This window comes from Silurus aristotelis (genome assembly GCF_946808225.1).
Source record: "Silurus aristotelis genome assembly, chromosome: 8".
Lineage (NCBI taxonomy): Eukaryota > Metazoa > Chordata > Actinopteri > Siluriformes > Siluridae > Silurus > Silurus aristotelis.
Window position 1 is genome coordinate 16,815,149 of NC_139581.1, and position 11,335 is coordinate 16,826,483.

The window sequence follows — 11,335 nt, forward strand, 5'->3', positions numbered from 1 at the left end:
TAGCTGTACTTTTTTATTAATAAGTTATTCAGGTGATTGATACTGATGCTTTTTATTCACCCATGCCAATCTGCCCTACTTTGCCCTTGAACAAGGCCTTGTTTCCTCAAATGCTTAGTTCTATAAATGACATGTCACTGTGGATTACATCTGCCAAATGTAATATTTGATGCAATTTACTGTTTATTTTTAATCTGAAATAACTCGTGAATTAAAGCTAAGATAATAAAGAAAAGTGTACTCAAGATTACCATGAATGAAAGGTAATTTACTCATAATTGTGATGTTAAACTCATTTAACAGTAAATTAATAATATCTAGTGTATGTCTACTTATATCCATGCATGCATGTGGAAGTAAACTATAAAAGGCACCTACACCTGAATGAATTTTAAGAGACTGATGTAGTAATGGCACCTATTAGTTTGCACCAGTAACAATGTGAAAGGCCCAAGTGAAACAGGACCGTAATGTTTTGGAAATGACAATAAGTTAAAGTGCAAGAACTAATTTAGGTTTTTCTACACCAAGATTTCTAAACTTAATTCGAAGTGCTTTTCTAATCTTTTTTTAATTTGTTTTTTATTTTAATTCATGCATTGGATTTAAAGTTTTACATGCAAAACGCAAAACAAACCACACACACTGATTATCACTCGAGTATAATTAACCATGTTGCACAAGTTTGATCGCCATCCTGTCAACCTTTTATAGCTCCTTGAAACGGTAGAAAAAAACCCAAAAAACAACCAAACACCAGAAACCCACAAAAACCGCTCAGCTGCAGTTGTCTGTGGTTTTGTAATTGTGCCCCATTCTGGATAAAACATAAAACCAGTTTTGTGTGTTCATTCGACCTTTTAATGAAGTTTCCCATTTAACCAGCATGGTTATTATTTATATCATGCAAAATTAAAATCACAGAAGGTTTTATTTGAGGCAGTTTTATTTTAACTCCAATGTTAATTCCATGCTGTTTCTCTATAAGAACAATAATACAGATTTCTTTGTCTGTGGCTCCAGTCAAATTTCCAGTAGTAGTACAAATTAGAATCAAATTAAATATGAACAAAAATACAGAGGAAATAGTAGGCAATATATAAATTTGGGGGAAGAAGGGAAATATATTTCATATACTTGAGAGAGCTTAAAATCAACTTTATTAGTGCTTTTTAATATTTTCAAAACAGCCAATGGAGACCTGCATTTTTAGTTCTAAAAGCAACAAGGCTCCTTCAATTTTTAGAGCTGCAACTATCCATCCACCATCAGCCTATGTGCATAATACAGTATTTTAGCACAAATTACAGTCCGCACCACTGCTAAGTATCACTACGTAACTCCTACTTTGTGATGTTAAGCATTTTGCTCCACATGGATAAAGAAACTTGCAAACTTGCTCTGAAGATCTAAATTGACAAAAAAAAGAGCACTTTATTTTTGACTTGCCCTTTCCAAGGTTTAATCATTTTAACTGCATTTCATAATTGCACTAACACAAATATTACAGCTCCAACAACTAATAGCCTAATAGTAGACATATCAGTAATAGTAATAAAAGTTAATTTTGCACTTACATTATGAAAGAAAAAACTCAAATATATCCAGCAACTGATAAAATGTTGAGGAACAATGAAAATAAACTTAAAAAAAAAAGAAAGAAAGAAAAGAAAAAAGGAACATTGTACCAGGACACACACACAAAAAAAAATAAAAATCCAAAAATGTCTAAGCTCTGCCCATCAGAAATTACAGTTGATGTCGGTTTTGGAAGTGGTTTTTTGTTTCAATTAAAGAATAATAAAAAATAATGGATATTAAAAATAAAACAAAGAGGAAAAAACAAAACAAAAACAAAAAAACAAAACACCAAAAACGGAGGCATCAAGCTGTTGCGCGTCATTCTTGAGGTTGGGCTTGGTGGCCACCTTTATGAGTAGGCTTTGGGAAGGGGGCGAGTGGGCTGGAGTCTCATATTGGCTGTGATGTTTCACTGGTTCTCATCCTCCACATCTTGCAGCGCCTCTTTATTCTGTTCCTCACCTGCAAAATAAAACAATAAATACATCAGCAATTTCTTCTTTAAGATTCTGTCATGGCAGCACCAACACACAACATGCACCAATTATTCATCCAACACCAAAGCACTTCTAGTGGAATACGCATGCAACAAGGTGAAATAAATCATTAACAAGTGTGGATAGGGGAGCAGTACTCAATCAAAAATGTGCACAATTCATTGCATATTTATTATTAAGATTATAATTGTATAAAGCCGAATGGTAAAATCAAAAGGTTGCTAGAAAACATTTTCTTTTACAGGTTGTTAACTGTACACCCATTGCACACTCCATATAAAACAGCACAGCAGCTGTGGGTGTAAGTCTTGAACTAAATATCACATATCACTATATTTGCAGGACACTGACACCCAAGTGGACATGGATGTACATCATGTATAGAGATAAGCAGACGATTAAATCGCTGCTGTAAATTTCAGACCATGCTTTAAAAGTTCTCATGCAAGATCTGAGTCATGTGAGTCACAGTAAGTGATAACCATTCTAAAAAAAAAATTTATATCTAAACCTGCTAACAGACAAAGCCATGTGTGACAGTAAGATAAATAAAGAGCGTTCAGCCTACACCGTAGAACACTGACCTACACTGACGTGTACAGTGGGAATCTGAAAAAGCACTTTATCCCATTTCATATGGGCTCACAGCACCAGGGCTGCTGCTATCGATTATTTTAGTAATCATGTATTCTAAAGATTATTCCTACAATTAATCCAATAATAGATTAATTCTTTATTAATTATTTTTCTTTATTAAAAGAGTAATACTAAATAAAAGAAAAAATAAGACAGGTCTCTTAAAATGAAGTACATTTTTCAAAAAAACAACCCCAAATTTTTTAGCGCCGACATCAGTGAAAACTAAACCTATTTAGTGTATTTAATAGCCATATTACATCAAAATACAAATATAGTTGCGTTCAAAGAGTCCCTCTGCAGTGGCTGTGCAAATTAAGTTACGTTAAGAACTCCATCATTCTCACTCTTATTTATTTATTAAATCTCACATTATCGTAATGTGGTTTTCTTGTCTCCGGAAAAGCTGCTTTGAAATTTTCCACACAATAAATCCATGTATTTATCGCCAGCTTTAAAAACGTGCTCCACTACCTGCTCTACGCGGCCATTGTAGAGGGACTTTTTGACCTCACTGCATATAAATAAATAAAAAATAAAATCAATTTCAAATTACTTATTTAAATAATTAATTAAATAAATAAATAAAAAAATAAAATAAAAAGGTACGTGCACTGTACTGTGCTTTCTTTTTTTGCATTCGTTTGAAATTATCCCAAACTTTGGAAACTTTCTGGTGTTTTCTTTGGCCTAAATCTTCTCACACCTCGCTGTTTTCTTTCTGTTCCTCCTTTTTTCTCTTGTAGCGTCTTCTGTATTTAACTGTCCAGAGCGCTCCAGAGTTTAGCAGGTGGTGCGTCAGGAATAAAGGGTTTGTAGGAAACACAGTGCTACATGTTTAGTTAAATGGACTAAACGAAGCATTAAGGCAATTTAATTTGCCTCAATTAATTTTTGGAATCGAATTACTTAATTTGCTCAAGGAATCGTTACAGCCCTAAACAGCACAAACAAGTACTATTTACTATTATTTAATAATATTTTAATGTCAGTCATAAGATATGAAAGTTGAAGTTCAGATCAAAACTTGAGCTCAGAAAACAGAAAGAAAAAATAAATTCTTAACTTAGTTAATAAACAATATTGACATTTTAGATTGTTATGTGTTAAAGGTTTTGTGTATTTGCACAAACCAGCATGGTTCTTACACAGCATCTTCAAGCTCAGGAAATTCATGAATACATTTTCATTGTTCAAAATGTGGGGTTCAAAGATAGTCATGTGGTTACAACAATAATTAACAAAACAGTGGTATTTATTATAAACCTGACTGCTCAGATTGAGATAAATAAATGAATCAAAACTACAATAATTCCAAACCCTAAGGAGCTGCAAATAATGTAAATGTGCTCAGTCACAGGAAATAGTCACCGTACAAATTTCAATAATGAGCTAAAATCTAAATAATATAATTATATTTATAAAATAATCAGCTCTTACGTTTTTTTCCATATACAGCTACAAAGGTTTAAGTTCCCCTGCTTAAAGTGACATTACCAGATGCCGTCTGGTGAGTATTTACAATTACGCAAGCAAATAATTTAACATCACAACTCCTAATTACAAATTCCATGACAATGTCTCCATAGCTGCAAATTTTCTCTTACCCTGATGTCCATAAAAAAAATAAAAAATAATAATAATAATAAAAAAAAAGAAAAAAAAAAAAAAGAAAAAAAAAAAGAGAGTTAATGTCAAGACATGCTTGGTACACACTAGTAGATTTCTGGCCATAGCAAACCTTAGAGTAAAGGTGAGTGAGTGGCAATATGAGTGGCAAAACAACAAAACAAGAAATGGGCTCACTTACAAATACAGATTGCGGGCAATTAACTTAAAACCCTTTAGGAATCTAAACAGTAAAAATGAGGGGGGAAGCAAATAGTTAAAAGGAGGACAAAACATTCTGCACAATAAGCTGCTAAACACAGACTTCAAAGTTTAGCACCAGTCTCATATCAACCTCATTTTAGGTTCTAATTTATTGCTGAAATGCATTTCAAAATTGTTTTATAGTTTATTTTTAATTAAAAGAAAAATTCACCAGGTTCATAAAAAGTAAGCACTACATAATTATAAAATGGTACATATTTTCTGGTGGAAGCAAAGTGGAAACTAGTTAATTTTCAACTAGTTACAATGCATTAATTAACCTGCACATGAGATCCCTATAGCCATTTAACCAAGCAGCACGTCGTGCCCCATCTCTGGACATAATGTACTATAAGCCATAATTATTACTTACTCACTGCTTACGAAAAAAAAAAAAAATGCAGCACTCATTAAGATTCAACAGCCGTACCTACACCTGCTACAAAGTAAACGTGAATATAAATCGATCATATGTTTGTGGCTAGGCAGTAGCAACTGTAAAGTAATAACTGGATACATTTATGCAGGTGGGGGGAGGGGCATTTATTACATAAAAAAAAAAATTTTTATTTAAGTGACAACTTGATACTCTTTAATAAAAGAAAAGTATTAAACGGTAATATTCTAGTTATAGATGCACATAATGCACACACATGCATGAAAATCTGTGTGCACTGTATCATACACTGTATGACCAAACACCAGTGAAACCTGACAGTCACACAAAGCTAAAAGCAACACAATTGCTCAGGAACTCATTATATACTTCACACTAAGAAACCTAAACCCGTACCAGTATGATTGCTGCTGCGCACAAAGGCGAACATGGTTTGCTGAGGTTGTAGTGGAAACACTCAAATTGCCTGCACAAAACTCTGACCTGAACACCTTTGGGATCAACAGCTTTGGCCATACATACCTTAGTGGATAAATGATCCCCACAGCCAAGCTTCAAAATTTAACAGAACGCTTTCACAGCAAAAGGACTATCTTTGTAACAGGATGTTCAACAAGAACATATGATATAATGGTCAGGTGTCCAAAATTTGGCCATACAGTGCATGTATATTATATCAGACTTCTATTAATGTTTATTGCAGCCTCCCTATTTTGAGAACAGTTGTGTGATGTATGCTGAGTGACTTACCATCTCCCTGCATATCTGAAGTCCATAGTGTGAGATTATCACGTAACAACTGCATGATGAGTGTGGAGTCCTTGTAGCTTTCTTCACTCAATGTGTCAAGCTCAGCAATAGCATCATCAAATGCTGCCTTTGCCAACCTGAAACCAATAATTATAATAATCACATCACACCGTTGTAGTTCAGGGGCAAATAAACAAGGCGGCAAGACATTAAGCACAGAGCTGACATTTCATCCGGAGAGTTCTCCCAACATTAGTCACTGCTAATTCGCCAGTGCTCAACATGCGAACCCAAGATAGCAAAAGCCAAAATGGGCTTCCTCTTTAATGAGTCTTTAAGGAGTGAGCCTTAATGAGTCTCTCTGTTTGGTGAGCCATAGTAAAAGCTCCAAAATATATATAAATAAAATTAAAATATATATGTATATATATATATACACACACATACATACAGTGAAAGCAAACTGTAGGCTGTTTCTGCATCACACAAACCTGCATGCACGGTCAGGAGAGTTGAGGATTTCATAGTAGAATACGGAGAAGTTCAAAGCGAGACCCAAACGAATGGGGTGTGTAGGTTGAAGGTCTGTCATTGCAATATCACTAGCAGCTTTGTAAGCAACCAAACTGTTTTCTGCAGCCTCCTTCCTGTCGTTGCCTGTGGCAAACTCAGCGAGATACCTGTGGTAGTCACCCTTCCTGTGAAATCAGAAACGCAACCAAAACATCTGGTTAGTTCATTCATACACACAGCTAGTCACTTTAATCTCGGGTACTTAATACATTTTCCCACCATGAATCTACCAGAACTTCAAAACACAATGCTTCATGTGAATATAAATAGTTTAAAAATTATATGTTGAATGTTGCACTTAATTTTGATTTACCAAATGCAAAGTGAGCAAGATGATGATTTTTTTTTTCCCCCAATTAAACCAATATTTGGTGTGACCACCCTTTGCCCTTTTTCCAGAATTATTACTTCTGGACACTTTGTACACTTGCGCATAGTCAGGGATTTTGCAGGATCAGTCAGGCATACGATTAACTGTTTATATCAGGCAGGTGCCAATGATCATTAATTTGAAACACAATCATTAACTAAAACAGAAAGAAACGCAGAAGGCTGGGTGAGGAACAGCCAAACTCTGCTTCCAAGCAAAAGTTAAGAAAGACAGTTTGATTACAGGTCATACACCATGGTGAAACTGAGCACAAAGAAACCAGTGCGACCCAGCTACACCCATCTGCTTTCTTAAGAAGTCTGGAACAGAAAGTTGAATAACACGTGTCTGAAGGAAACAGTGAAGCATGGTGGAAATTTCTTGCAAGTTTGGGGCTACATTACTGCAAATGAAGTTGAAGATTTGGTCAGCATTAATGGTGCCCTTAATGATGAGAAATACAGACAGATACTTATCCATCATGCACCATCATCAGGGAAGCATCTGATTGGTCCTAAATTAATTCTGCATCAGGACAACAGCCCAAAACATTCAGTCAATGTCCTTTTTCAGGGAAGTGTTGGTTTTGGACCCCACAGAGCCCTGATCTCAACATTATCAAGTCTCTCTGGGATTACATGAAAAGAGAAGAATTTAAAGCAGCCTACAATCACAGAAGATCTGTGATTAGTTCTCCTAGATGTTTGGAGCGACCTACCTGCTGGGTTCCTTCAAAAACTGTGCGCACGTGTACCTAGAATAACTGATGCTGTTTTGTAAGTAAGGGATGAACACACCAAATACTGATCTAATTTGGATTTCTCTTCTGTTCATTTATTTTCCATTTTGTTAAATGCTAAAAAAATTGAACTAATAAAATAAACATCTATTTTTCTTAAAGCATTATTACTTTACAGTATCATCTTTAACACCTGCCTAAAATATTTGCACAGTACAACACTAAAAAAAACCCCAACAACAACAAGATATACATACATTTTGTAGTAGAACACCTTAGACTCTCCTGAATTAGCAGCTGGAATAAGGTGCTTGTCCAGCACATCAAGGATGTCGTTGCAAATTGATTTCAGCTCCGTCTCAACCTGAATATGAAAAAACCATTGCGAATGAGACAGACCCAAACTGAAAATTGCTCTGCGATTTGATTAACTGGATTATAAAGGCTTACTGTTTGCCTGTACTCCCGGATCATCTTCAATTTGTCCTCTCCACCCTTGTTTTCTTCTTTCTGCTCAATGCTGCTGATTATCCGCCAGGATGCTCTTCTTGCTCCAATGACATTCTTGTAGGCCACCGACAGCAGATTTCTCTCCTCGACTGTGAGCTCGACATCCATCCCAGCCACTTTCTTCATGGACTCCACCATTTCTATATATATAAAAAAAAGAAGATATAAAATAAATAATTTAATAAAGCGATCTTTTACCAGTGGTATTTAATTCACTGCACTAATATCTCTCTCTCGAACATTTATTCATCACTGAGCCACATGGGGTACACATTAAGAGACAGAGTCGCAAATATTAAGACTATTTAAATACCTTTCTCTGTAAACAAATACAATAAGCATATGGTATGCTTAAACTTAAAATATATATATATTTTTTTTCTAGAACAAAACAATACAGTAGTTTTTAAGCACGACTGTTTGGATTTACTGTTGTGAACTTGTAAGTCCCCATAAATGTGGACATATTTTCAAAGATTTGACTGATCTACACAACAGTGAACACTATTCAGGATATGCCACACCCAGTTTAAACATAGCCTGGTAGTACCTTAGTGAACTAGCGCATTAAAAAATAGTTAAGCGATTAATGAGACATACACCCCCACACACACTGGAGCATTTCTCCACTTACACACTTTACCAAAGAATAGATGCGATGTAAATGATGACATGCCAAATTCAACTGTCAGCAGCACAAATGTAATGAAGAGTCATCAACTGGAGTAATCTGACATTTGAATACCAGATGATGGAAAACCCCTGAATGTGTACAAAGACAGAATGTGTGTTTGTGATGAGCGCATGGCAGAAAAAGACATCCTGCCAATAAACAGCAGAAACCTTGGTTAAAAAAAAACCTCATCTATAATGTTTCTCTCACATAACTAAATTGCAGAGATTTCTCCATCTTGAACTCCAACCAAAGTTTTCCTTCACTAAGGCAGAGATCAAGTAAAAAAAAAAAAATATTCAGAAAATCACAGACAAACAATGCTTGCTGCTGTAAAACAAGACCCACCCCAGGAGGCGGGACTTACATTCCTGACATCATTTCATTGGAGGAGCACAAGTCAAGTTCAGGATGAGTCATCAAAAAATTTAATCAGAGAAAAGATTGAATACTATTTTTATTTTGTGCAGTCTTATCGGTGTCCGTTACACTAAATGACAGATGCCCAAAAGCTCTTAAGGACCCGTTTTGATTTACAGTCCTACGTTTTGTGCGTGTGAATATCCTGACCACGGCTTCACAGAGCCAGATTTGACTGAATAACCGGTTCTCATTATTAACAGCTCAGCCATTTTTTTTGGAAATAAATTAAACGACAGATCACTGTATGTGTTTCATCTATCAGTCAGTTGAATTCACCTGCTCATTGTCATGTACCACGCTAAGAAGAAAGCGTCGTCGACATGCAGCAGTCACACACAACACGAGCTCAGCCTGCTGCTGGGGTGACTGCATGCCTTAACCTTTACTTAGTGAAATGAAAAGAACGTTCGGACGCCAGTATTGTGTTGACAACCGAGATGACTTCAAAAAGTAAACCAGCAGATTTGTATAATCACGATTACTGCAGCCTATAATTAAATGTGTCGGTGTCAGGTGGGGTGTAGAGGTCTGTTACTCCCCCCCGTCTTGGCTAGCAACAGCTCGCCTCGCCCAATAACTATCCGCCATTTTGTCTGCTCCACTAACGTCTCCATCTTCATTCCATCCCTCATCGTATTCTGATGAGCCAAGTATTTTTCATTCACCAGACCCCTATTCTCGTTCCACAACCCACAAGCAGGCTAACTACACATATTTATACCACCCACTAACTAGTCCCAACTAAGCGCTCACAACTGCTGCATAAGCTAGGTCGCTAAAACGAGCTACGATGCTTGCTACGGCTAGCTAGAAAGCACTGCGCCCGACAAGCTAGCAGGCGGTGTAAGGGAAGGGGGTAACGGGGCTGACTACACTCCTTTCAAATTCATCTTACCGTCATATCGCTCCGCTTGTTCAGCAAGCTTGGCTTGGTATACTAAATCATCCCGGTTAGCCATGGTGGGAAATGCGCGACAAGTGTACTTCAGCGACGGACTGGAAAAAAAGGAGTGGGAGTTAAGCAGCAGGCCCTCGCGCAAGCCAGCAGCTGCAGCCTGAATGATACTGAAGCGCGACCGCCGGTCAAACTGGAGGAAAAATGGCGGAGGCTCTCATCCGGGTATTTTGGACAACAGCAGCGACCAACCATAGTCCTTACTTTATCCTTCAACCTTCTACTATTAACATTAATATTAAAATTATGTTTATAAATTATTTATCATTAAAAAGGGGATATTTATTGATTTATTTTAAACAAATTAGTATTTTATTTTATTGTTGTGATTTATTGTGATCTCACATTCTCGTGTTCATGAACAATAGTGGACTCAAAAGGATGAGATTTTAATATTTATTATAAATATTTATTATAAAAAGATACACATTAGAGTAAACTTGTAAATATATAAAACATTAATGTTAGATTTTTCTGTCTAATCTGCACTGCAGGGACATTAGGGGTCCAGAGACTTCTTACCTGGGAAATTAATTATTGACATTTTATAGCTTTTATTCCTGAATTGTTCACTGACCTTTGGATTAATCCTGTCTGATCCAGTTAAACTGCCTATTATTATTAATAAAAATAATAAACTATAGATTAGTGGGTTGTGATTCATGTTTAATAATTATAATAATTATAATAATAATAATAATCAATTATATATTAGTGGTTTGTGATTCATGTTTAACACGAACAGTGATTTTTAGTTTCGTACTCCATTCCCTCAGGGTTCTCCATGTTTCTTTCCACCACTCAAAAAGATGCCACTTGGTGGATGGGATTAAGTGACCCCTGGTGTAAATGTGTGTGTAAGTGTGTATGTGCACGGTGGCCTCGGCCTCGTCCTGGACCGGTGTGTCACTCGGGTGTATTAACAGCATTTACTGTAAATGAGTCACTAAATTAAATGTAAAAAAAAAGCAAACACAAATTTTAGGAAGGTTCTCATTTTCCATAAATACTTATATAGAAATAGATTACAAATAGGTGGAAGGAGAAGAAGAAAAAGAGATGCTCCTAGATTATTTCTAGGGCTTTAAAAAAATACCTCAGGCTCTTTACAACATTAATGATCGAAATGGACACCTGCACCATTATTAATAATTGATACTGGTATTTGATTATATTAATCATTTACTAAGTCACAATTTCATTCTACTTTTTAAACAGTGCTGCTTTTTTAGTCACAGATTGATGGCATTGCACTGGAGTATGAGCAGTTGCACTGTCTATGCTTTTCTTATTTCTCTCTTGATTTGTATATAAAATATGTAACCCAACCCTAAGGCTGCTATTATTACCCAGGCCAAC

The 11,335-nt window shown here is 35.9% G+C and overlaps 2 protein-coding genes across 3 annotated transcripts in view; both read right to left on the bottom strand.

Moving 5' to 3' along the window:
• cpda (carboxypeptidase D, a) overlaps positions 1-783 on the bottom strand; it is a 24,025-nt gene extending 23,242 nt beyond the window's left edge. Inside the window, exon 1 of the mRNA XM_083547652.1 lies at positions 1-783. This exon is cut by the window's left edge and continues 1,452 nt beyond it. The gene's annotated coding sequence lies outside the window, so the exon portion shown is untranslated.
• Positions 784-928: 145 nt separating this feature from the next.
• On the bottom strand, positions 929-10,572 carry ywhae1 (tyrosine 3-monooxygenase/tryptophan 5-monooxygenase activation protein, epsilon polypeptide 1). Of its 2 annotated transcripts, XM_083547655.1 has the most exons (7): positions 9,917-10,115; positions 7,866-8,065; positions 7,673-7,779; positions 6,225-6,431; positions 5,734-5,870; positions 4,525-4,566; positions 929-2,043 (listed from the first exon to the last, which is right to left on the bottom strand). In XM_083547655.1, exons 1-6 carry the CDS (start codon positions 9,978-9,980, stop codon positions 4,559-4,561), a joined length of 723 nt encoding a protein of 240 aa, XP_083403781.1. In that variant the 5' UTR covers positions 9,981-10,115; the 3' UTR covers positions 929-2,043; positions 4,525-4,558. The 2 variants fall into 2 exon arrangements, with proteins under 2 accessions (XP_083403781.1, XP_083403780.1); XM_083547654.1 differs by lacking the exon at positions 4,525-4,566 and having other exon boundaries at positions 9,917-10,572.
• Between the last annotated feature and the right edge of the window lie 763 nt (positions 10,573-11,335).